Here is a 24,552-nt window from a genome sequence, read left to right as displayed (position 1 = left end):
GTATGGTTTAAGCAAACCTGGCTTTTTAGCCTGAAATTTGTGTTTCATGACAGTCTGACTGTGCTGGTTTTGTACCTGTAAACCACTTGGAACCTGCTGGGGACTTTGACTTCTCTGCCGTCCTTTCTTGTTCTCTGGCAGAAACGATAAGTGTGGACCAGACAGTGGCACAGGTGTTCCGCCTGCGGCCGTACCAGGATGTCCATGTCAATGTTGTGGACCCAAAGGTCTGTGGTTTTGCCACTTGTTTCCATCCATTCAGAGCTCTGTGACTTTCCATGTGCAGTAGTCTGGGGGAAGAAAGTCATTTATTGTTTGTTGAAAGATGTTTAGTCTTCCTCCCTAAGAGAGCGAGCCTTAGACTTTTGAATTATTTGTTGGTTTGTTATGTGTCACTTCTCTCCCTAAAATCTCTGCTCTCTTTTTGAACTCTGTGAACCTGCTTTGACAGAGCTTGGTAGAAATGTAGACATTTCACATATTTTTAAATTTCAGAAATTCATGATAACCAGGCACAATAAAGAAAAGCAGAAGGGAGCCTAGTCAAAAGAAGAGCCATGGCCTGGATTTGCATTATTTGGTACCACAGAGCCTCTTACAGAGAGACATTTCCTGTAAATGTTCCAACTATTAAAAGAGCTGCAGTTACAACTTACATTCTGCACAAGACAAAAGTCTGCAGGAAATGAGGTTTCCTTAATGTCATGAACAATGGCAGTAATTTATTTCAGCTTCCAATATGCACTAAGACTTGTGCAGATTTAGTCCTTGGGCTTGTTCTGGTCACATTGTGCAATGTTTTGCAGTTCACAGTAGTTGAGGTACATACACAACTTTGTTATTTATTGGTATGGGCTTCCCCTTTATCTTTCAGTTTTAGGGATATTGACTTGTTTTTGAATTTGTTCTTGTAACATTTGGTTATTAAATGAACAGATTGGTGGGCCCTCCTTAAAAACAAGCAGTAAAATCTAAGCAGTGTTTTTCGTCCATTTCCCAGGAGGTGACCTTGGACTTGGTGGAGCTGACATTTAAAGATCAGTATATTGGGCGTGGGGATATGTGGAGGCTGAAGAAGAGTTTGGTAAGGCCCCTGCTGCCCTTGGGCAGAGTGCAGGTGATGAACCTTATCTTTTGTTTGCTGTGAATTAAAAGAAGTGCTTTGCAAAATGCAGAGAGCCAAAGACAAAGACAGTGCCTGCAGCTCCTGAGGATCTTGTGCTTTGAGTGGCACATCAGAGTTGGAGAAATGGGTATAAATGTTGCAGAAAAACAAATCCCATCATTTCCTACTCCACTGATATAATTTTGATTACTGCCTTGGGCATTGAAAATAGTCTAGAGAGGTTTTTTTTGCTTATGTTCTGAATTTTAATGATTTACTGCATTTGGAAGGAATTGGATCCAAATGTTTTTCAAGTAGAAGTGTGCTGAAGTGTCCCCTCTCTGAGTGTACCACTTAATATGCAGCTATTAGAATATCTTCTGCCTGCATCTCTGAAGTGCATTTTTTGGCTCCTCTAAGTGCAGTGAATTAGGCAAATGATCCCAGCTAGAGCTGATCTGTGTTAAAAGTGATTTTCTGTTGTCTGTTACAGAGAATCACTTACAGAGAATCACAGAGAATTTCTGTAGGCTGAGCTATTAGTAGTAACTACACTGAATGGATTTTGTGACTTCTGTCATAAAAATCATGTTTATGTACATTGTTCTTCTCACTCTGAGCCTGCTCTTCTTCTGACACCTGCAACTCTTCTTTCCTAGGTCAGCACATGTGCATATGTCACCCAAAAAGTTGAATTTGCAGGTATCAGGTCAGTGCCCCCTCTGGGGGCTTACTGTTACTTATTGCTTTAACTTCATGAGTTTTAAGTATCCAACTGGAGGCTCTTCTCTGAAAAATCCTTCATGTTTCATTGTTCTCTTACTCATCTATGGATTTCTGTCTGCACCATGGGGTGGGGGAAGGCTTCTATCTGGTTTGGGGTAAAAGAAACTAATAGTAGGGCAGCCAGCTACACTTCTGGCCTCTGATGGGGGCCAAATAATTTTATTTTTATCTCTTTGAATATTTACCCCCCCTTCTTAAGCTGTATTAATAGTTCAGAGGGGATTACTTCAGTTGCTTTTGGGGTGACACAGGGACCAGGAAATGTGCAGATGCAGATGGAAATGGCTGTTTGACATACTTTGGGTCAAACATCAGGTTTTAACCAAATAAGTCATCCTTGAGTGCAGATTTTGGTGCATCTCTTACTTGCTCAAGTACTGATTCTCTAATCTTCAGATTCAAATATTCTGCCCTTCTTTTCTTCCAGGGCCCAGGCAGGTGAACTGTGGGTAAAGAGTGAGAAAGTCACTTGTGGATACATCAGTGAGGACACCCGGGTAAGAGCTCAGGAAACAGGGGGAGAGCAGTTTTTCCCTTCTTTTCCTTGCCTGCCAGGATTTTTGTAATTCTGTCTTGCCTGCAGATTTGTATGGATCATTAGAATTGGCTCTGTTGTGGGGTGAAGAATGGCAATAAGCTCAGGACAATGAATCATTATTAAACTTCAGCTCTGCTAGGAATGACTTGTTAGAGGGGAATTTCCCTGTGATGCAAGGGCCACAGTTGTAGGAGTTGCTGTGTAGTTAACCTCTTCATTTGGGCCTTCTAATGAATGTACTTGCTTCTAAATGAGGTCTTGCCTTCCTTTGCAGGTGGTCTTCCGCTCCACTTCTGCCATGGTTTATATTTTTATCCAGATGAGCTGTGAAATGTGGGATTTTGATATTTATGGTATGTAGGTAACTCTGACTGTGGATGGTCACAGATATCCTTTCTGCTATTTTTTTCTGCCACTCCCAACAAACTAAAATTTCCTGCCTTTGGCCTAAGCAGTGCTTCAGGTTGTGTGGTGGTCTTTCCTTAGACCCTTCCTTGTAGTGTCACCCATTTCTGTCCCTGTCTGTGCCATCCTTCTGTCCCTGTAGAGCCTGGGTACCATTATCTGAGCCACGAAATCACTGTGAGCACTGGAAGGGTTTTCCATGGATATGAACATGTTGGGTGATGAGAGCAGGTGCAAATTTGTGAATCCTGAAGCCAGAAATGTGTGGAAGTCCTGTGCAAAGAGGACCTTGATGTTTTAGATTTCTCTAGACTTTGGCTTCTTGAGGAAGTGAAACCTGCCTTAGCCCAGGCTGGAGTTGGTAATTTCAGCTGGAAGAATTACAACTTTAGGCATTAAGAATGAGTCACTTCTCTGTTGTCATCCTATTTTTTTCTGGCTTAATTCTTCAGCAAACCTCTTGCTACTTCCTTTGACCATGTGTTTAGGCATATGGAACTGGGCAACTATTCAAATCAGAGCAGGGGATCAGTTGTACATTCTCTGCCTGAAAGACAGTGCAGATGCTTTCCCAGCATGCTGCAAATGTGTTGGAAAAATGAATTGAAGGTCTCATCCTCCTGGCATTAAGTCTTATGTTTGCATTCTCTGAAAAAAATGGTGCCTTTAAATCTTTTTATCATAAAGCAGTCATGCTTTTTAATCTTTTAACCATTTTATCTTAGTGATAGTGTCCTTTATTATGCACACAGCTGCTTGAGATTTAATAAATATAATTGTCCTAGAATCTTAGGGTTAGATATGCCCCATATCTAACTTCTATAGGTGAAGTAACTATTGTTATCTGATGCTTGGGAGATTTTTTTTTGCAGGGGATCTGTACTTTGAGAAAGCTGTGAATGGTTTCCTTGCTGACCTCTTCACAAAATGGAAGGTAAGTAGTTGATGGAGTTCAGTTTTAATTTTTTATTTTTCTGTAGTTGTTAGGGACATCTCTCTGAACAGTAACACATCAGAATATCAAATTGCTGTGGCTGTAAACACATTGTGTCAACTGTCTGTTTTCTTAACAAAAATCTTGGCAACTACAGAGAGGAGCTTCTTTAGAGACTGGTGGAGAGTGCTCCTGGTAAGTGTGATATGGCCAAGCAGCACAGAATCTGCAGGACAGACCATTTGTTATTTCAGAGAGGCAGATGGAACTCTAATGCAGATCCATTAATGCAATAGTCCAGGTTTTGTTAGTTACCTTTGTTTCTAGGTGTGAGGGAAGAAAGGCTGTTACTAAATGTGTATATACACAACTTTTTACCAAATGTGACTTTCAATGTTTTCTTTTTGCATTTGTTCTTCCTGGACAGGAGAAGAATTGCAGCCATGAAGTGACAGTGGTTCTATTTTCAAGAACATTTTATGAAGCCAAATCTATAGGTATGCAAATTCTCTATTTTCATGTTTCTGTTTTTAAACCTATCTTGTCTCTTGAAAGTTGGTCACAGGCTGACAGGGACTTTTTATCTTTTTTTAATTGCCATGTTCAAAGTATTCTCTATCAAGCACAGTAGGTACACAGCCATTGTTATGAAAGTACTGCAGTCAGAACCTTACATAGAAGAGTGTTGCATATTTTCCTCATCATACTCAAGCTGTCATATTGGTTTAAAAGCAGTTTTTTGTTATATAGGAGGTCTGATATTTTTTCAAGTATTTTGGTTTCTATTTGCTTGCTGGAGGCTTTTTTTTCTTTTTTTGTTTGTTTATTTTTAATGGAAAAAACAGCTTTTTGCTGGAAAAGAGTAGTCATTTCTATAGAAGAGCATGAGATAAGATGTGCTTTTCCTTCCCTTTCAGATGAGTTTCCTGAAACACATCGTGCATCAATTCGGCAGGATCACGAGGGAAGATTTTATGAAGATTTTTACAAGTACGTGTTCCTCCCAATTATTTTCACCTCTTGTCCCACAGTGTATGTGTAACCCAATGCACCCTTTTGTGCAATTCTTTATACTTTGTTCATCCCTCATAGCTTCTTTCCTGGGCCTCATCAGGCTGTGTTTTTCTAGAGTTGTAGTTCAGAACGAGAGGCGGGAGGAGTGGACCTCCTTGCTTGTGACCATTAAAAAGCTTTTCATCCAGTATCCTGTGTTGGTACGACTCGAGCAAGCAGGTACAAGAATCTTCCTTTCCCTGCTTTTATCCTTTGCTCTCTCCTCTTTTTTAAACATTTTTTAGCTTGTCAGTAAACTATCCATTTTTAGTTGAAGTCTGGTGTCATGCTACTTAGTGCTCTCCTGGCTGGGAAGTTTGCCTCAGTCTTTCTGTGGAACTTAATAACATCAATTTTGCTGACAGTTTTGAACCAATAGTATTTAGTACAGATGTATTTTTCTGTGGGTTTTTTATTATATAAAGCTAGTATACAGGAATGATGATTTTCTTTTCTTTTTTCCTTTCTGAATACTTTTCCAGAGGGCTTTCCTTCAGGTTACAATTCTACCTCAGCACAAGGGAACTACCTGGAGGCTATAAATCTTTCATTCAATGGTGAGTTACAAGCAATGGGTAAAAATACAACCATTAAAGCAGCTGCCAATAAATGGCTGTGGACTTATGTTACTTTTTCCTTAACACTGAAGAGGAGAGGAATATTAGGGGTTCACCTGCCTTTGTCTGGAAAGAAACATCCAGGGTGTTCTGACAGTATTGAAAAATTCTCTTTGCCCAGGATTTTCTCCTGGGAAGCTGAGAAGCCTCAGCTTCTCCTGTTTTGCTGCTTTGGAATGTGGTCTGGAGATTGTTTATCCAACATGTGAATTGTCTTTATTTAATGGCCAATCACGGCCAGCTGTGTCAAGGCTCTGAGGAGTCACAAGTTTTTATTATTCATTCTTGTTAAGCCTTTTGTCTGTGTCCTTCTCTTTCTTTAGTATAGTATTAATGGAATGGGAATGGGGATGGGGATGGAATGGGGATGGAACAGGAAATCAAATAGAATAGGATAGGAATAGGATATCAAATAGAATATCTAATCTAATATAATAATAAATCAGCCTTCTGAGAGCATTGAGTCAGATTGCTCATCTCTCCCCTCGTCCTGGGGAGCCTGACAAAGTGCCCCCTTTCTCTCTGGCAGTGTTTGACAAGCATTACATCAACCGCAACTTCGACCGCACGGGGCAGATGTCGGTGGTGATCACCCCCGGCGTGGGCGTGTTCGAGGTGGATCGGCTCCTCATGATCCTCACCAAGCAGCGCATGATTGACAATGGTGAATAACTCTGCCTGCTGCCTCTCTGCAGCAAACACAGAGCTGGGCAAGATCCAGCTGCTGCTGGCTGTGATAAAGTATCTGCTGTAAGCTGTGTGCACTGGGAGGAAGGGTTACAGCTGCAAGAGTTGTGTCTGCACTTCGTATTGAAATGAGCAGATTTTCAGAGTACTTACAGGCATTTAGTTTCTTTTGTTTGTGACAGAGCTTCACCTGTCTTCACCTTTTCTCTTAAAGGAAAATCTTGCACAAGTTGCATTAGTTAAGGAAAATAATTTCTTATATCCCCACAGATACTATTGGTTTGTAGCCATACCATGGGACCATTAACTACCATTTTTCAATATTATTGCCTCTTATAATATGATGTGAATACATATTGGGTCCTCAGTTCAAATTGGTGATCTGTTTTGTCTTAGCACATCAGTCCTGCTTGGATAACTGAATTCTGCTATTGTCTGTTTACAGGGATTGGTGTGGATTTGGTGTGCATGGGAGAGCAGCCATTGCATGCTGTACCACTCTTTAAGGTAAGGCTGCTTTCCCTTCCCTTGTTCTGCTACAAAGGTTACTCATTTTGTGACTGGCTGGATACAGGGAGATGCTTCTGAATTACTCTTACAGCTCCATAATCGTTGTGGCCCTGGTGACTCACGAATGGGTGATGACTACAATATCCCACACTGGATAAATCATAGGTAGGTGAATGCTATCAGCTTTTGCTAAACACTTCTGCTTTGCTTTACTCTTCATAATCTCTTGAATTCTCTTTCTTCTTTTATCTCCTCTGCTTTCCTTGTGAAGCAAAGGAAATATTACATTACTCTTGCAGAACTCTGGGCATTAGTGCAACCTAAGAGAAATGACAGGGTTTTCAAACAGCTGGTGTGAATCACTACAGTTGTGTAAATCAGGAAGAGTTGTGTAAATGTCACAGTAGAAATGGATGTCTTTCTGTAAAAAGAGAAAATGAACTGGGCAATGCAGGTGTTGAGCATATTAAGAAGTGTCTAGACTGAGGCTGTACAAATATCAAAGCCCTGTCTTTAGGCAGAGTAGCTTCTCAACCATCCCTCAGTGTTTTCCACACTTTTTTTATGCACAGAAAGGTATCCCTTTATCCAACAGCTGACTCAGGTTCCTGGTATGCTTATTGTGTAGCAAACCAACTGTTTAGAGTTCTTAAAGCCACACATTTTTTCTTTCAGTTTTTACACGTCCAAAAGCCAGCTCCTGTGTAACAGCTTCACTCCACGGATCAAGCTGGCAGGAAGGAAGGTGGGAATTTTCTGATTTGTATTTTCTTACTAGCTTGTCCCATAGCTCTTTGCAGTCAAGCATCACAAGTATTCCAACAGCTGGAACTAAGTTTCTGTGTTAAAAGAGCAAAGCTGCAAGGTTTGTTATGGGGATTGTGAATGAGAGGTAGTTTGTAAGTTTTTCCTTCCTAGATAAAACTAGGTGAGAAATGTTTTAGCCACCATAAAAATTAGTTTCATTCTGTACCAAAGAACTGTATGGAGAGGAAGAAAGGTGTTGAACATTGTGTTTTTCACACAGGTTTGTGACCAGCTATCAGTATTTAATATTTCTGAAGTTGTCTGGCTGCCTCACTGAGTCAGCAAACTAAACTTTGTCTGCTTGGTCACACTGGGGATGCTTCCTTAGAACATGCTGACTGATTCCCTTCCTTCTGTCTTTTTTGTTGCTCTCTTTTTTTTTTTTTTTTTTTTCTTTCTTGTTTGTTTTTTTGGTCACTTCACCCTTCCTTTGTTGGATCCTCCAGCCACTGACAGAGAAAGCAAAAAGTAATCGTGATGCCTGTAAGTAATTCTGTTCTGGAATGATCTGTCCCAGTGACTCCCAAAAGTAACAAACAGCTGCAGGAAGACAATGACACTTCAGCCCAAGGAAGGGACAATTGTTACAGAAAACCATCAGACTCGTATTTGAGTATTTCCCATATTTGTTACCCAGGATGCTAATGTGCATGTGCCAGTTGACTTCTTGGCATTATTCATTTAGTGTTTAGGATGTAGGGGGGGAAAGGCATTATGGCCTCAGCCAGCCTGATTCAAAGGCACCACCTCTGAGAATTGAGCTGCTCCAGCTGCTCTGCTCATGACACTTTGGGATTTCTTTTGGAATAGATATTTTCCTTAGGGGTGGGAGGTGCTTACTCCGAATTGCAGATCTTGAACATTCTTGAAAGAGATTCCAGTGCTATATAACTTTTATTTCAGCATTAGGAGCTCCAAAGGATGCTGAGAATGCCTTGCCTATCCAGGTGGATTATGATGGCTATGATGCCCAGGTGTTCAGACTGCCAGGCCCAGCCAGAGCCCAGCGCTGTAGCACTTTCAGGTGAGAGGCTTGGGAGTGCACTGCTTCTGGAGTAGCATGTTATGTGTGCTTGATACATGAAATACTTGGAGAAATACAAAGAGAATTGATCTCCACATGCTCACAGTTGAACAGAAAGCTTCGTCTCTATCTGATCTTCATGGCTGGTTGTCTGGTGTTTTACTGCTAAAATACTGTTTGGGGTCTAGGAAAAGGCATAAATAGATATATTTTTTTTCTTTAAATCCTTAATTTTGTTTGAAGTGGAATAAAGCTAGTCTTTCTAGCAGATTTTACAAGGGGGTTAAGAAAGTATTTGCACATTAGACTTGCACAGAGTTGTAGAAATAGATTGTTTGATGCACTGCTTAGTAACTGGTGAACAGACTGGTGAGAAATCCTCCCTGAAAATTATGCCTGTCTGATTAAGAGAGGAAGCAGAAAAGCCAAGTGCAGGTTCTCAAGTATTCCATATCCTTTTGTCTGAGGAGAAAGGCTGATTATTCTCAGATCCTGGCCAAATTCATTGAATGAACAATAAGTTTTACTGCTTTTTCAGAAATACAGGGTTGACAAGCTTGTTTTGCTTCTTCCAGTAGTATTGCCTAACTCAGAGCACGTGGACTCTCTTGTTGGTATGTTCATTTGAGCAGCCTGTAAGAACCCATGCTTATGGTAAATCAGGGCAACCTTGATGAAGGGAGAAAATGATGAGGAGGACTCCATTGATATCAGAAGGCTAATAATTACTTTCTTATGCTGTAATACACTACATCTAAACTGAATCTGAACAAGCACCACACTCAACTGCCCAGAATCTGGTGACTGTCAGACAGCAGTCCCAACACACACACAGACACACATGGATTCAATTGGTCAATGAATCAAAACACTCACACCAGAATCCAGTTACCAATTCTCTTCAGGTAAACAATCTTCCACAATGCATTCCACTTGTGATCAACAAGAGGCACAGCAACTGAGATAAGAATTGTTTTTTCTTTCTCTGAGGTTCAGAGTGTGAATCCCAGAAGATACCCTTGGGAAGTTGTGCCTTGCTCTTCTCTGTGAAGAGAAATGTGGCCACACATGCTTTAGGATACCAGCACAATTTAAACAGTTCATAATTTCTGATAGTTCCCTGTAGCTACATGGTTCTGTCACTGTAGGCTGAGGTCTGGTGTCTATTAGGCCACATCTCTACCAGGTTGGTGTGGTGTCTGTAGGATTGCAGAGGGAGCTGAGCAGGTCTTTGCACAGCCCTTGTGCTGGAAGTGTTGCAGTGTTCTTGTTGTGTGATGCACAGAAGTATATATTACCCAAGCTGTCAAAAAAGATAGTGATGGCTTCCCCGTAATGCTCTTCTTGAGATCACTTGATGAGCACGGAGTCTTTTGCATGACCTGGGCCTGTCCCAGCCCTGCTAACTGGGGATCAATCTGTCTGTGCTGTCACTGGGCTCCCTGTGAGCAGGTCGGTGCGGGAGCGGGAGAGCCGCACGAGGAAGAGCTCCAGCTCGTACGACGTCTCGTGCAGCCCATCCCTGCAGAGCCGCGCGCTGCCCCCCGAGGAGGTCAGGAGCCAGGCTTCCGACGACAGCTCCCTGGGCAAGATCTCCAACATCCTGATGATCCCACGGCCCCACCTGCACCAGTGTGAAGTCAGCAGTTCCTTGGGCTATACCAGCACCAGAGGTCAGCCTGGGGCAGGTGGGAAGGTGCCTTTGGTGGGGAGAGAAGGGGGAAGTTTGTGTTGGCCACTGCCTGACCAGTGTGGTGGAGATGGTGCTTGTATTGGCACTCGTGGTACAGCTCTTCCATGGCTGCAGCTGGCTGTGCATTCTCCCTTTGTCATCCTTGTCCAATTCCATTGCTTTTTTTTTAATAGCTTGTCCTAAATAGAAGTGTCCTGACACTGATTTGCTCTTTTCCCTTGCCTATTGCCTTCTTTAGTACTTGACTATTCTCCTGTGCCTGCCTTCAAGTGTGGACATAGACAAGAAACTTGTATTATCCAGGTCACCTATAATCTACTGAATGAGAACTGGCCTTTGCAGTGAGTCCTGGGGGCCCCTCCTTATAACATTTCTCTGTGGGGATTTGTTGTCATTAAGACTCACTTTCTGGATCCTTCCTTTTGACAATGTACTGCTGAGCTGTCTCAGTGTGTTAGCAGTGCTGGTACTCCTCTTCCTTTCCAATTTAATTTTGTTCTCAGACAGTATGCAGTATCTTCCACAAACCCAGCTCATTTCTAGCTAAATTGTATTCCTCCTGCAACTGTTTCATCTTCTATAAAATTCTATCCCTGAAGGCTCTTCATGTTTCTTTCATGCCATGCTCTGTGACACTGATACCATATTTATCCTGTCACAGGAATCAGTTACTGGTGTGGAGCTGCTCTCACACAGTGTACTTGACATCACAGCTACCATTCATGTTTTCCCCTGCTCTCAGTTAATACAATTCTTTTCTTTCCTTGGTATTTCTGCTACTCCTTTAATTTGAAGGATAGTTGTGTGACCCAGCTGAAGGTGTTCAGCTGGATGAGGATGTGTGTGGATTAGGACTGGCAGGGAGGGACGAGTCAAAGAAACTGAGGTTTTTCACATGTTGTATTTGACAATATAGATTGGTAAATGAGACCTCTCTCTTTGGGATTTCCACTGGTTGAGCAGAATAATCAGAGTAATTGCTACTTACCTATCTGGTATATTTTTCTCTCCTATTTATAAATAACTGCGCTTCTGTTCCACACTGAATAGTGACAACTAACTGGTATCTTGTGGAGATCGTGTCCCATGTCTTCTGGGAGTAATCCCTGATTTCAATGCTCAGATCTGAGTGTTACAGAAAAGGCACGTGTAGAAGGCTCAGCTGTGGCTTTGGTACTCATCCTGAAGTTTTTATGTCAGTCTTTTGATTCCTCAAGAATTCTCAAAGGTCTGAGTAGCCCTTCATAATTGGCTCAGCAAGTGGTTTCTTAATGGATTCATTTAGTAGAAATTTACAGTTGACAGCAGTGCTGTAATGGCAGATGGAGTAATGGTTTTTCTTGTCTGGGTTCTTGTTTCTATTGTAACTTTCAGGCTGGATAGGAATTGCTTTCATCTTCTCCTCCTGTTTTTTTCTTAGGTGTCCTTTACCCTGGGCCATCTTCATATCCCTAAGCAGTTCATTCTCTTGTGCTTGGTTCCTGCGGGATTTCACACTGAGTTGTGTGGCTCGATTGTGTTTTGCAGATTTCCTTGAGAACATGTTGGAGTCGCAGCAGCGCGACTCCAGCGCCCCGGGGCGGTTCCACGTGGGCAGTGCCGAGTCCCTGCTGCACATCCGCCCGGGCGGGTACGCGCCGCAGCGCGCCCTCATCAACCCCTTCGCCCCGTCCCGCATGCCCATGAAGCTGACGTCGAACCGCAGGCGCTGGATGCACACCTTCCCCGTGGGTGAGCTGCCTCCCTGCCCGCCTGTCCCGTGGGTGAGCTGCCTCCCTGCCCGCCTGCCCCGTGGGTGAGCTGCCTCCTGCCCGCCTGCCCCGTGGGTGAGCTGCCTCCCTGCCCGCCTGCCCCGTGGGTGAGCTGCCTCCCTGCCCGCCTGCCCCGTGGGTGAGCTGCCTCCCTGCCCACCTGCCCCGTGGGTGAGCTGCCTCCCTGCCCGCCTGCCCCGTGGGTGAGCTGCCCTTCCCTGCCCTGCCTCCCTCCCGCCCCGTGGGTGAGCTGCCTCCCTGCCCGCCTGCCCCGTGGGTGAGCTGCCTCCCTGCCCGCCTGCCCCGTGGGTGAGCTGCCTCACTGCCCACCTATCCCGTGGGTGAGCTGCCTCACTGCCCACCTGTTCCGTGGGTGAGCTGCCTCACTGCCCACCTGGCTGCTGTGGCTTTGCCCTTCTCCAGGATTAGCACAGTGAGAGAGCCAGTGAGAGCTCTGGGGTATTGAAGTGCTCTGCACACTACACTCATTTGTGTGCAGGCCTGAGCAATCCTCTTTTGGGAAAGAGCTCTATTTGCAAACGAGCAGCAACAGGTACAGAAACAATTCCCTGTTGATGGGAGCCCAAGCCTAACCCTGTTGAAGGGAATTGTAACTACAATTTGGGTTGATTTTTCTGATGCTGAATTGTTTGCATAATTGTTTAATGCCTTGTAAGTAGGCACTCCAAAATGTTTAAAAAAAAATTTTACTTCGCTTGCTTCGGAGCAGATGGCAGGGGTTCAAGGCTTTGAAGATTTTGTGAACATGCTTTCATAATGGCCATTAGCTCTCATTGCTTGTGCTGTTGGCTAAAGAGGGGAAAAGCAACTGAGGAATCAGTGCAGATGTGGTGATCAGCGATCCAATTGTACCTGTGTAGGTCCCTCAGGAGAAGCTATCCAGATCCATCATCAGACCCGCCAGAATATGGCAGAAATGCAGGGCAGTGGGCAGCAGGATTTGACACATTCCTCTGCAGAGCTGCTGGAGCTGGCTTACCATGAGGCAACTGGCAGGTGAGCCATTTGCTCAGTCTTCAGTGTTGTGTTTACAGACCATGAGATCAGGTCTGTAGCTAACCAGCTAAGCTGTATTTCTCTCCTGAGGAGGTGGGAGTAGCTGGTTCCCTGCTGTCCTGCAAAGGCAGTGTTTGGTTACTGCTGGAGGCAAACAAACTCTATGGACATTTATGGAATGCTGTCACGGCCTTCCGATATCAGCGAGGGAAGAGTTTGCTTCCAGCCGGGCTGGGCTGAGGCAGAGGGGCTGAGGGCTCGCTGGTACCTTTGCTAAAAGCAGGGGATGGCACGGGTGAGGAAGGCTGTACAAAAAAAAGGCTGCTTTGTTTCTCTGCAGACACGTCAGCTCCCGGCATCCGGGGGACAGCGGCTCCTTCCTGAGCTTCGGCGGGGCGGAGGAGTTCGGGAACGGGCTGGGGGCCGGCCCCGGCGCAGGTAACGGGGCAGGGGCGGCGCCGGGACAGCACTCGGGGGATGGGGCAGGACTCGCGGGGGGACGGGCACGGCAAAGAGGAGGAGTCGAGAGTGGGAAAACAGTGATCTGTTCGTGCGCTTCCTTGGGCCGCTTGGTGTGTGGTAGTTCTTTGGCTTGCTTTGTTGGTTTTAGTTTGGTTTTGTTTGATGTGTGTCTGCTTCTCCAGGTGTGTCTTATAAGGCTTATTGTAGAAAGATGCTCCTTGCTTACTGATAATAAGCTCTCAGGCAGGAACTGAGTTCTGTAATACCAGAGCAGTGATGTTCAGACACAAAGAATAACTAAATATGCCCTGGTGTTCAGAAGCCTGTTTTTTTTCTTGGTGGGATTGCCTTAAGCTGTTATCCTTTAGAGAGGTGATGTGTCTGTACTTTCAGTTGAAGACTACCTCCATCTTCCTTAACTTAGCCAGACACCTGAATTAGTGACAATTCTCAGCATTTCTTTTCAGCCCTGTAAATGGGACAACATGCCATATTAAACATTCTGCTGTGTTGTCTGGATTTTTGTGACCTACCCTCTGCTTTTGTAGATATGCATTTTAGCTAGGCACTTGGAAAAAAGTTGAACTTTTGGACTACAGCATTCAAGACTTATTTTCTCAAAAATAATTTGACGTTCTTTTCTCAAAACCAATTTAAAGATTTTTTTTTAAGAATAAATTTGCCCTTTGAATTACATTAGATTAAGACAATTTTGTTTTCCATTATGCCTTGCAGAGCTGTAAACAAGTTAGCAGACTTAATTTTCTTGTGCCTCATCTTGCATTCACATAGTAACATTTAAAATTATTTTCTGTTGCTTCCTTCTGTAAATTTCTTCTGACTACATTTAATTTTCTTGCTTTACATTTTTGGTATTTTCTGGCTTTCAGATTTTGTTTTTGCAATTGCTGAACTGCATTTCAGCTGGCTGCAGTTAGCACAATGTAAATGCATAGCATGTCCTGGCAATAAACATGCTTGCATTTATGGGATTTCTTTATCTGTAGACCTTCACCTATCTGTAGGGGCCCCATTGGGTACTCAGTGATTGGACTGAGAGTTCTCCCTTATGGTTTGAGTCGTCTATGAAACGAGGCACTTTGGGGGAGAGTTGTGTTTTTTGGAATTTCCTGAAATTTCTTATTGAGTCTGGTTCTCCTCTGCTGCCTGCAGCATGGTTTGGTGCAGCACGGGCTTCAGAGTGAAAAACGATCCCATCTCTTCCCCTTGGGCCTCGGGACGTTGTCTCTGCTGCCCCCCAGATGGAGGTGGTAGCTCAGAGCAGGAAATCCTGCAGTTGCAGTTCCCGGTGTGGATGGCAGATGGCAGGAGGAGCTGGTGGAAGGTGAAGGCCACTCCGAGCCGGTTCCTCTGTGGGCTACTGGCATCATCACATAGCAGATATCCACCCTTTCACTTACAGGGGAACAGCTCTGGTGCTGATACCAATTTCTGGGTAAATCCACCTAAGCTAGTTTTAAACAATAATTTCCATTAAATGTTTGGAGGCTTACTGAAACTTTTATTTTGATAAAGAGCTTTGAAGGCAGCAGTTTTTCTTGTCTCCTTAGCAACTCTTTTTCTCTCATGTGCCACACCAGCTGTTTGTAGGAGCTTATAGCATTTACTTTTCAAGATCTTTCGCTATTTTGGGGAGGAGAGTTTTGTTTGGGTTTTAGCTGTTAAGCACTTCTAGTGAGATGCTCAAGTTTGATCCAAGATGTATTTTTTCTTCATTAATTGGCTTAGTGTTTTTTTCTGCTGTGCAGAACCCTGGGATTTTCCATGCAGAGAAATTCTGTATCTTAAAACATCATCACACATTTGCTTTATTTTTGTTTGAAATTCAAGAGAAGTGCGTAATTGCTTAAAATAAAAACCATTTCTTTCTTGTAGGGGCGAACTTCAAAACTCAGAACAAGGATTCCTTGGAAGATGCTGTCTCTAATTCTCCAGATCCAAGTAAGCAGGAGAAAGGTTTGGAAGAGAGTTTGCATAGGTGGGAAGATGGGGAGGGAAAGGGCATGTACATATATAGAGGCATCAGGAGGTGGTAGGCAAGAAACCAAGGAGCCTCCTTGGCTTTTGGCAGAGGTTTATTTTGGCCTGCAGTAATTTGCAGGATCTGCCTGTACTCACTCTGGTTGCAGTTCCGTAGTTCTTAAGAACATGTGAAGCTGTTTGTTGTGTTACAGCTGAAATTCTTTCCTTACCAGACACTATTCTGCAGAAAGCTAAAGCTGCTGAACTCTTATCTGGCTCTCAGTATGAAAAGTTTGTTTGATACCAGCTTGTTGAAGTAGAATTAGTACAGTCAGTTTCTGAATTTGGTACCATTTACTGAGAAATATCTGCCTTCACTTCCTAGAGAAACAAGTGTGTCACTGCTTAAGAAAGCATTTTCTTTGTAGTAGTCTGTCATAGATTGATTTCTTGTGCAGTGTTCCTGCCATTGCTGTTAACAGTTTTATAGTAAAATAAGTTTCTGTCTGTAGGATCTCTATGACAAGAGGTTAAGCATCAGTAGGTGATACAGATTGTTTGAATTGGGTCAGAATGTAAAGCAGTAGTGTGAATGGTCAGTGGTCAGAAAGTAATGACCTGATGATTTGGTGTAATCTAGTTAGCTTTTCCTTTTTACTGACTAGTTTTACATCCCTGTAATCTCAAAACTGCAGCATAACTCTAGGAAAGGATGTGGGAAAAGATTGCTTCCCAAGTTACTATTTTTCTGGTCTTCCCACCCCTCTGGATATATCTTCTGTTTTTATAACTGTGGAAATACTCCCTTTTCTGCTGTTGTACTATTCCAGAAAGAGGCTGGTCTGTCATTCTTTCTCTCCTCCTCTCCAGCTCCTTCTGCAGTTGTCTAGGATGCAAAACTGGTCTGATTTTCTTGTTCAGACTTGGAATGTTGATCTGTTTATTAATAATCAGTAACTGCACCTGACTTGCTGTCCTTTTGGAAGAGCAGTGGCTATGTCAGCTCTAGCTTTCAATCAAGAGGAAATTAAATGTATTAACTTGGAATGCCTTTTGCATGATGGGATTGAATCAGCATGTGCACTGCATTGTTTAACAAACTCTGTCTCTTTCTCTCCCTCCCTTCTTCCCATCCTATTTTCTTTTTCCCTTCCCATTCCACACCCCTTTTTGTTCCTGTTGACTTTACACCAACTGTTTTTCGTCTCTCATTCTTTTACACTCTCCTCTTTGTGCACTCCTTCCATCCTGCTCTGCACCCTGTTTTTCCATGGGTGACCCCACGTGCCCCCCTTGTGTGCCCCCATGACACAACGAGGCAGTTCTGACGCTGTCTGCTCCCCCCATAGTGCCAGGCTTCTGTTGTACAGTTGGAGTGGACTGGAAGTCCCTGACCACCCCTGCCTGCCTGCCCCTCACCACCGATTACTTCCCCGACCGCCAGAGCCTGCAGAACGATTACACCGAGGGCTGCTATGACCTGCTGCCAGAGGCTGACATGGACAGGTTTGGCCAGCACCTCCTCTCCATACTCCTGTGCTTAAGGAGAGGTGCTGGAAGAGGATCCCTGCAGTCTGTACGAGTTGTCTTGGTTTGGAAAGACAGGTGTCTGCTAAGGGAGGCAGGAGCCTCCCCTGAAATGGAGAAAATGAACCCCCCCTGCCTCTGAATTGCTATAAATTTTAAATTAAGGGGCTCTCAAAGAACAAAAATTATAGGAGCAGGAAATAACAGTTCTTTAATAGTGATGAAAATAAGCAATGCAGTAAACAAAAAAATACTGACAGAGTCAGAATTCAACCTGACACCCTGTGGGTCAGGGTGTTGGTAGCAGTCCCATTGGAATTGTGGCTCAGCCCTCCTGCAGTGCCAGGGGTGGTTCTGCTGGGCAGGGATCCTGTAGAAAAGGGTGAAGTCTTCCTCTGAAGATCCAGTTGAAGAAGAGGCAGCTGCTGTTCCTCTGGGAAATCCAGTGGAGAAGCAGAATCTCCAGAGTATATCTGGGTAGGAATGCTTGGCTCCTCCCTCTGGGCTCACATCTCCCAGTGGGATGCTGTAGTTCTTATCAGCCATGCAGTGACATTCAGTAGCGTGTTATCAGCAGATGTCCCCTCCCAAGGGAGGAGTGATTGTGATCACTCAGAGAGAAATAAGGCAGACTGCACACTTGACAAAAGACAACTGCCATACAGATGGCAACAGCATCCATCTTGCCTTGCAATCCGGAGCAGAAGTGAATGATGGATTGCTAAGAGAGCAGCAGAATACAGGCAGGTGTTCCCAGGCACAGGGCTCCAGGGCCCGGAGCAGAGCTAGGAATATGTGTGTGGTCAGCTTCCTTATTCTGGTCTGCTTAACCTTTGTGTCCAGGAGGGATGAGGAGGGAGTGCAGATGACAGCCCAGCAGGTGTTTGAGGAGTTCATTTGTCAGCGCCTCATGCAGGGCTATCAGATCATTGTGCAGTCCAAGCCGCAGAAGCCGGCCCCGGCCGTGCCGCCCCCGCTCAGCAGCAGCCCCCTCTACAGCAGAGGTGAGTGACCTGGCCTGGACAAGGCAGGCTTTGCTCTTCTGCCACTCCCAGTAGCCTCGAATTAGGCACATCCACCAGCTGCTCAACACTTTGTTGGTTGTTCTTTGGTTGTTCTGCCCAGGGAAGTTCTGAATGGGTTGTGTATGAATTCCAAGTGCTCTTCTTTGCTTATGATATCAGCACATCTTAACTGTAAGAGCTAAAGCTGCTCCCTAAAAATGTGGCCTGAAAGCTGGGTTTTAGCTTGTGCTGAGATCAGAGACCACTTCTGGACTCCAGCTCTGGAGTCTCTTCCTATAGGTACAGTTTGTTGATAAATTTCTGAGTACTGCAGTAAGCTGAAAGGGTTTTGCTTTTTACAACTAGGTCTTGTGTCGAGGAATAGACCTGAGGAAGAGGATCAGTACTGGCTGAGCATGGGCCGTACTTTCCACAAAGTCACCTTAAAAGACAAAATAATTACTGTTACCCGGTACCTGCCAAAGTGAGTATCTCTCTGCTTGAGCAGTGTGCTGTCAGTGTTCAGAGGAGCATTCTTCTGCAGCTCTGTGCTTGCTTGTAAGAACACCTTTCTTTTTAGGAGAAGAATGAGAAGCATCAGTATCAATAATACTGAGCTTAATGCTTGTGTTTGATCTTTTAGGTATCCATATGAATCTGCTCAGATAAACTACACCTACAGCTTGTGCCCCTCACACTCTGACTCCGAGTTTGTCTCTTGCTGGGTAGAATTTTCCCATGAGAGACTAGAAGAGTACAAGTGGAATTACTTGGATCAGTATATCTGCTCTGCTGGCTCAGAGGATTTCAGGTGAGAGCTTCTTTTCCATCCAGACTGTTCTGTGTCCTAATTGCCTCTTTCTTTTTGACCTAAAATTTCATCATCAAGTTCAACCCACGAATGCTCAGTACTCCAGGGAGAATATCTGGCCTGCTTTCACTGTCAGCTTCCAGCAGCTGTTGCCTTGTGGGAACCTTGCTCTGTGTTGCTGCTGCTTAATCTGACCTTTGATACAGAGTCTTGATCTCAAAATTGGGCATGAACTTCTTTTTTCCTGTGCTAGAAATGCAAAGAAATAAGATAGCATTTTGTACCACACAGATGCTTATCTTGGCTTCTTACTGATTTCTGGATCTGACTCAAAACTTCCATTTATTTTGAAGCTGTTGCAGGTTTGCTTGAGTGCTGGGCTTGACATGCAGTCCTACTCCTAAGCTGTGGAGCAAGTGCTTACCAGAAATGTGCAATATCTCCACTGGTATCAATAGCTTTTTTTGATATATTCTCTCCACACAACCAGTCTTTATCATCTTTTCTTTTCAGGTCTCAGTCAAAATACCTCCTACGCTAATGTGCACCTTGAAAATTCCTTTTTGCTTGCATATTTTTAGAGAAAAAGCTTTTGGGGCCTATCTTTTACAGAAAAGAAAGCATATCTCTGTGTGACAATTACTCTGAGGATAGCCTTGTTGCCAGGGGTTTTCAAATTCAGACCATTCCTTTGCACTTGTGCTCGTTCTGTCTCGGGGATAGCAGCGAAGGGTGGTCGCTGCACTCACTGGAAAGTGCAGCAGCTTTAAAGATTTATACTTTAGATTCTGGAAAACCCTTCTGAGGAAAGTGCTGACCTCTGTGCTGCCTTCCGCATTGCTGCAGCCTTATCGAGTCGCTGAAGTTCTGGAGGACGCGGTTCCTGCTGCTGCCCGCCTGCATCAGCGCCACCAAGCGCATCATGGAGGGGGAGGCGCACTGCGACGTGTACGGCGACAAGCCCCGCTCGGACGAGGAGGAGTGGCAGCTCCTCGATGGCTTCATCCGCTTCGTGGAGGGCTTGAACCGCATCCGCCGCCGCCACCGCTCCGATCGAATGATCCGAGTGAGTCCCGCTGGGGCTGGGCGTGCCCTGGGCCGCGGAGGAGGCGCTAGCAGGGAGACAAGAGTGCCCCCGGGCAGGTGGGACACGGTGCCCCTGGCCGTGTCATCCATCCCTGAAGGACACTGCTGAGCCGTGTGCTGTGTCAGCTTTCAGACTCTGGGGCTTCATGTGCTCGTTTTGCATCACAGAAGTGATGTTTTGGCAGAGGAAGCAGAGCTGGTTCCTTCAACAGCTTGAAGAAATGGCCCTGGGATGAGCATCCTGTGCTGCTGTGGCTGGACCCAGGCTCAGGGCAGTTCTTGCTCAGGCTCTTCTGCACCATCTTGTCCTGGCACTGCTCTGTTTTATACCATGGCCAGTCTTTGTTACCCAGGAGCCTGATGCCTCCTCTTTGCGGGTGTGCTCTGCTTTGTGCTGCAGGTGGGCTTAGCCTGGGTGCACCACTCTGCCTTGTGATGCACACAGTTCATCCAAAGGGCCCTGAGGTAATTGAGCTGGGCACTCGTGGGTTAACCTGGATGGTTCTGTGCTGCAGATTCAGGAGAAGGATTGGGAAAAGAGAAATATGTGAGTGAATTTTTTGGTAAACAGTGCTTTCAAGAGGCTGGAGAGAAACTGGCTAACGTGTATTAAATCCTGTTCCCATTCTTACAGCAAATGGGGTAATTTATTTTGAAGCAAATTCACCTTTTCCAGAATAGCAAACATTTTCTTTTCAGAATAACATCCACAGAAGACACTAGGCTATTCCACTTCTTGGGTACCAGTGGTTTGACTCCCTTTTTGAAGTGGGCCTAATTAAGCCCTGCTGACTTGAGATGTTGTGTTCTTGCTTACTAGTTAAGCCTAGCTTGACTGAGTCTGTGCTTCCATTTTTTCTTTGTTAGAAAGGGTCTGCCATGAAAGGCTTGCAGATTGCTGGTCCAATTCCCACTCACTCCCTGGAGCAGTCTGGACCTCCCATTGGGAAAAAGGGAACCTCAGCACTCTCAGCTCTGCTGCAGATGGAAGCCAGTCAGAAGTGAGTCTCTACAGGCTGTGTGAAGAGCCAAGAACATCCCTCCTGGGCTGCCTAAAGCACATTTGGGGAACCTTGCCTCATGTTTTGTTAAATACATAAGAGATTAATATTTTAAATGCTATATTAGTATTACACATGCATCATAAAACTGAGTGCAAGGGTCCATGTTGTTTGTGGGGGTAAAAGGTACTTTTGGAATGTTGGATCTGTGCCTCAGTGTGTGGGAAAGCAAATATCTGAAATTACAGCAGTACCTCTCTGCAACAGTTGCCTCTGGGGGGAAGCTGACACCAAGTCTGTTTGAATAAACTCTATTCCTTCCTTTTCTTTTAGGACCCTGGGGGAGCAGCAAGCAGCAATGCTTTCTGGGAAGAGCTCTGGCCAGCCTTCAGAGAGTGGCAGCATTGCTATCACACCCACCTATATGGACAGCCCTCGCAAGGTAAGGACCCCCTGGGCTTCCTTTAGCTGCTCTTTCTACATGAGAATTCCTCAAATAATCCAAGTTTATTTCTCTGAGCACTTAGCTACATCATACCCCATTTTACTCTAATCCAGCAAGGGCTGCTCCTGTGCAAGGGCAGAGGAATTCAATTCTGTGAGAGTGGCAGTGGTGTGCAATCCCTGGGATGCTGTCTCAGCATTTTGCTGATCTGAGTGCTGTTTGCTAATTAGTGCATTTCCTTTGCTGGTAGCACATTTCATTTCAGTCATGGCCTGACTGTTGGGTGTAGCAGTGCAGTGCTGTGTGCATCTGTGTGCAGGCTGTCTTGGAGAGCAAAATCAACCTCCAGCTTGTGACAGTGTGAACACTGAGTGGGATTTTAACAGCAGGAACTTGAATCTCTTGCCTCTTTAGTGGAGGGGGTGTGTTCCTGAGAAGTGATTTAGGTGTCATTCCTCCACTGGCTGGACTCCAGGCTGGAGAAAGTGATCTTCCTGGAGCTCTCTTGAGGCACTTAAAGAAAAGACTGTGCTATCCCTCAGCTTTTCTGTCAGCTGTCCTGTGAGACCCAAGAGAGCAGGAACTCTGCCTCCAAGTCCAACCAGAAATATTGGATTATTTTTCTGTGTTCTGACATGAAGGTCTTTCAACTGAAGTTACAAGGAACTGAATAAAGCTAGAGGACCTGTCTTTGGGTTTAACAGTTCAAATATTGTAAAGAAAAAGTTCTCAGATTCACCACTATCAACACTTCCTTCAGCATTTTTCTCTAAGCATCTAATGTTTCTACATCCACTGTTCTGTGCCACCACCAGGAACAAGTATTGTGTTATCCTGGAGACCTAGATATGGAAAGTTGAAGTGATACAGCAACTGTGATCATCTTAGTACTGACATTTACTTGTAGTATCAGTGTTTGGAGAGCACAGATGAGAGTCTGGAGCAGGGTGTGCTAGGCCTGCAAACAGCAGGTGCTCAAACTGACTCGAGGTGTGTGTGCAAACTTCCACATCATAATTCAGGCTTTGCATCCTTCTCTTCTACCATTTTGAAAAATCAGCTTCTCTTGAAATACAGAAATCTTAAATGTCCCTCTCTGCCAGTAAAACTGGTGGAAATTCCATGTGAGAAACAGGAGAGAAGAATGTTGTGTCCAGTTGTTCTGTGTGGCAGGAGGGGCAAGAGGGCCAGTGGGCTTCCCTGGAGTGGCTGGGACCAAACCAGCAGACTTTGTGCTACCAGAAAATGCCATTGTGAGGAATGTTAAAAGTCATATCCAAAAGCCTCTCTGTGAGGCTGACTGGAGACTCTGGAAGAGAGTGTTATCAACTGAAGGCCTTTCATGCTGCAGCAGTAAACACTCCAGTAAATATTTACACACAGGGACTGGGAGATAAGCAATTGCAATCTCCTGATTGATGGCTTATGCCTGTTGGAAAGATGCCAGTGGGCAGGCAGCATTGTGCTCACTTGGGAACAGAGCCAGCGTGTGCCTCGTGTCACAGCCCCTGCAGGGCTCCTCAGCACAGGGAGCTCTGGCTTTCCACACACTTGCAGCCAGAGAATTGACAAATTATCACAGCTGTGAGCTCTGCCAGCAGCCAAGGGAGCAAGTGCTTTTCTAGGATGCCCTTCAGTGCTTGAGTCATTCCAGATGAAAACTGAGCCACTGGCTTTGCATCACTTTGTTTCAGGGTAGAATTGACAAGTCACTTGAGCCAGTTACTGGGCAACACTGTGGTTTTAACCCAGTGAGTTCACTTGATCTGTGCTCTTTTTGGGAAGTCTTTGCCCTTATGGATCCAGGGCACTTGGCTCTGCTTCTGCACAATGTAAATTGCCAGTCAGGTAACCCTGGCACTGATTCTTCCCAGAAACTGTTTTATATGTATGTACCAAGGTAAGCATCATCTTAACTGCAGGCTAGACAAAAATATTTTGCCAAGGGAACAGAATAAAGAATTGCAGATAGGGAATGAAAATCTAGATGAGTTCCACTACATTGTCTTGTGTGATAAGAGAATCGTGACACATCTTTGAATAGCAGCTGGGGATGAATTCACTGGGGTTTGTCAGTAGGCAGGAGCATAGCACAGGCAGTGTCTGTTCAATTTTGCATGAAGTATTAAACACAGTGTTGGAAGGATCTTTGTGATGAGTTTTTCTTCCCTCTCCTTTGCACCATACCAGACCTGCATGTAAGAGGAAGAGGGTGCTTCCTGAAAAGAGCTCCTTTGCCTCTCCTTCTTTATCATTTGAATGTCTAAAGATTAGAATAAAACCCTGTCCTCCTTTGGATATTTGTCATTATACCTGTGGCTTCTGTATTTCAGTTTTGTATTTGGGATGGAAGCCCCCATACTTCAGAGCTCAGGGCTTTCTCCTTTGAAGTATGGAGGGAAGGCTGCAGTTCCAATTGGCTTCTGATCAGTGTGGGTTTAAAAATTTTGGGAATGCATCTGTGCCAAGGAAGAGCAATGTCTTGTTACAGAGAGAGAAAGTAAAGATATGTGTGAGTAATTCCTGATGCTGTGCATTCTGCTGCATCTGACCTTCTGGGTCTGGGGTTTGCATTCTCCTCATACTTTCTCTCCGTGGTCATTTCATACTTGCACAACCTTGTATTTGCTTTTCTTGAACTCCTTGTTCCTGTTGCTGTTGCCATTAATGGGCCTACTTCCTCTGATGCCTTCAGGATGGGGCCTTCTTTATGGACTTTGTTCGCAGCCCTCGCACAGCTTCAGCCTTCTACTCCCAGGTCAGTTTGCAATGGGTTCTTGTCATCTCTGCCTTTGGATTGAGGTGATGCACAGCATTTGTGTCCTGAGCTTAACACACTGGGAACCTGTGTTGGTTTTCCATTGAGACTGAGATGTACAGCACTGGCAGAACAAAGTGGCAGATGCAAGCATTTTTTTCCACTGTTCAATGTCTGTGCTGTGTTTTGGATGTTCATGTGCCCTGTCTCACTGTCCTTTGCAGTCCTGTCTTGTCAACTACTAAAGCTGCTCCTTTTGTTTTTTAGTAAGTGCTTGTTTTCCATCTTCCCTCACTGAACAAAATGGCAACAGCTCACTTGTCTGGTTCTTGGCTAAATTTCTTCTGTGGTGTTTGACAGGTGACTCTGGAGATATCCAAGTCAAGTTGTCTCCTTGGATTCCTGAGTAACTGAGGCTGAAAATATATAGTACCCTCTTGGTTTAAAAGAGTCCTTGTGACTGAAGTCATTTGTCCACTTATCACCAGTTAGGAATTGGCAGTAACACTGTGGCCATAGGAAATGCTGCTTGAAGTGAGCCCTGGGGA

General features: G+C 44.7%; 1 protein-coding gene across 11 annotated transcripts in view; it reads left to right on the top strand.

The window, feature by feature from the left end:
- DEPDC5 (DEP domain containing 5, GATOR1 subcomplex subunit) overlaps positions 1–24,552 on the top strand; it is a 40,732-nt gene that overhangs the window by 2,687 nt on the left and 13,493 nt on the right. For 3 of the 11 annotated variants that reach the window (XR_007778900.1, XM_018916443.3, XM_018916440.3), the window contains exons 5-33: positions 142–227; positions 1,001–1,084; positions 1,765–1,814; positions 2,319–2,388; positions 2,704–2,782; positions 3,707–3,768; positions 4,196–4,265; positions 4,686–4,758; positions 4,883–5,001; positions 5,304–5,378; positions 5,968–6,102; positions 6,571–6,632; positions 6,727–6,800; positions 7,311–7,380; positions 7,889–7,925; positions 8,346–8,466; positions 9,919–10,139; positions 11,687–11,890; positions 12,792–12,927; positions 13,268–13,365; positions 15,286–15,351; positions 16,695–16,878; positions 17,743–17,903; positions 18,270–18,387; positions 18,547–18,714; positions 19,561–19,780; positions 20,668–20,801; positions 21,135–21,243; positions 23,942–24,004. Coding sequence is in view for 10 of the 11 variants with exons in the window: in XM_018916443.3 (XP_018771988.1) it covers positions 142–227; positions 1,001–1,084; positions 1,765–1,814; positions 2,319–2,388; positions 2,704–2,782; positions 3,707–3,768; positions 4,196–4,265; positions 4,686–4,758; positions 4,883–5,001; positions 5,304–5,378; positions 5,968–6,102; positions 6,571–6,632; positions 6,727–6,800; positions 7,311–7,380; positions 7,889–7,925; positions 8,346–8,466; positions 9,919–10,139; positions 11,687–11,890; positions 12,792–12,927; positions 13,268–13,365; positions 15,286–15,351; positions 16,695–16,878; positions 17,743–17,903; positions 18,270–18,387; positions 18,547–18,714; positions 19,561–19,780; positions 20,668–20,801; positions 21,135–21,243; positions 23,942–24,004 (3,149 nt within the window). In the remaining variant the exon portion in view is untranslated. Of the gene's footprint in view, positions 1–53; positions 228–1,000; positions 1,085–1,764; positions 1,815–2,318; positions 2,389–2,703; positions 2,783–3,706; positions 3,769–4,195; positions 4,266–4,685; positions 4,759–4,882; positions 5,002–5,303; positions 5,379–5,967; positions 6,103–6,570; positions 6,633–6,726; positions 6,801–7,310; positions 7,381–7,888; positions 7,926–8,345; positions 8,467–9,918; positions 10,140–11,686; positions 11,891–12,791; positions 12,928–13,267; positions 13,366–15,285; positions 15,352–16,694; positions 16,879–17,742; positions 17,904–18,269; positions 18,388–18,546; positions 18,715–19,560; positions 19,781–20,667; positions 20,802–21,134; positions 21,244–23,941; positions 24,005–24,552 lie in introns of all 11 variants that reach the window. The other 8 variants (XM_009092262.4, XM_018916441.3, XM_018916442.3 and 5 more) reach the window with 8 other exon arrangements.

The sequence above is a fragment of the Serinus canaria genome, chromosome 15 (genome assembly GCF_022539315.1).
Source record: "Serinus canaria isolate serCan28SL12 chromosome 15, serCan2020, whole genome shotgun sequence".
Lineage (NCBI taxonomy): Eukaryota > Metazoa > Chordata > Aves > Passeriformes > Fringillidae > Serinus > Serinus canaria.
This window is presented reverse-complemented; position numbering and strand designations above follow the sequence as displayed.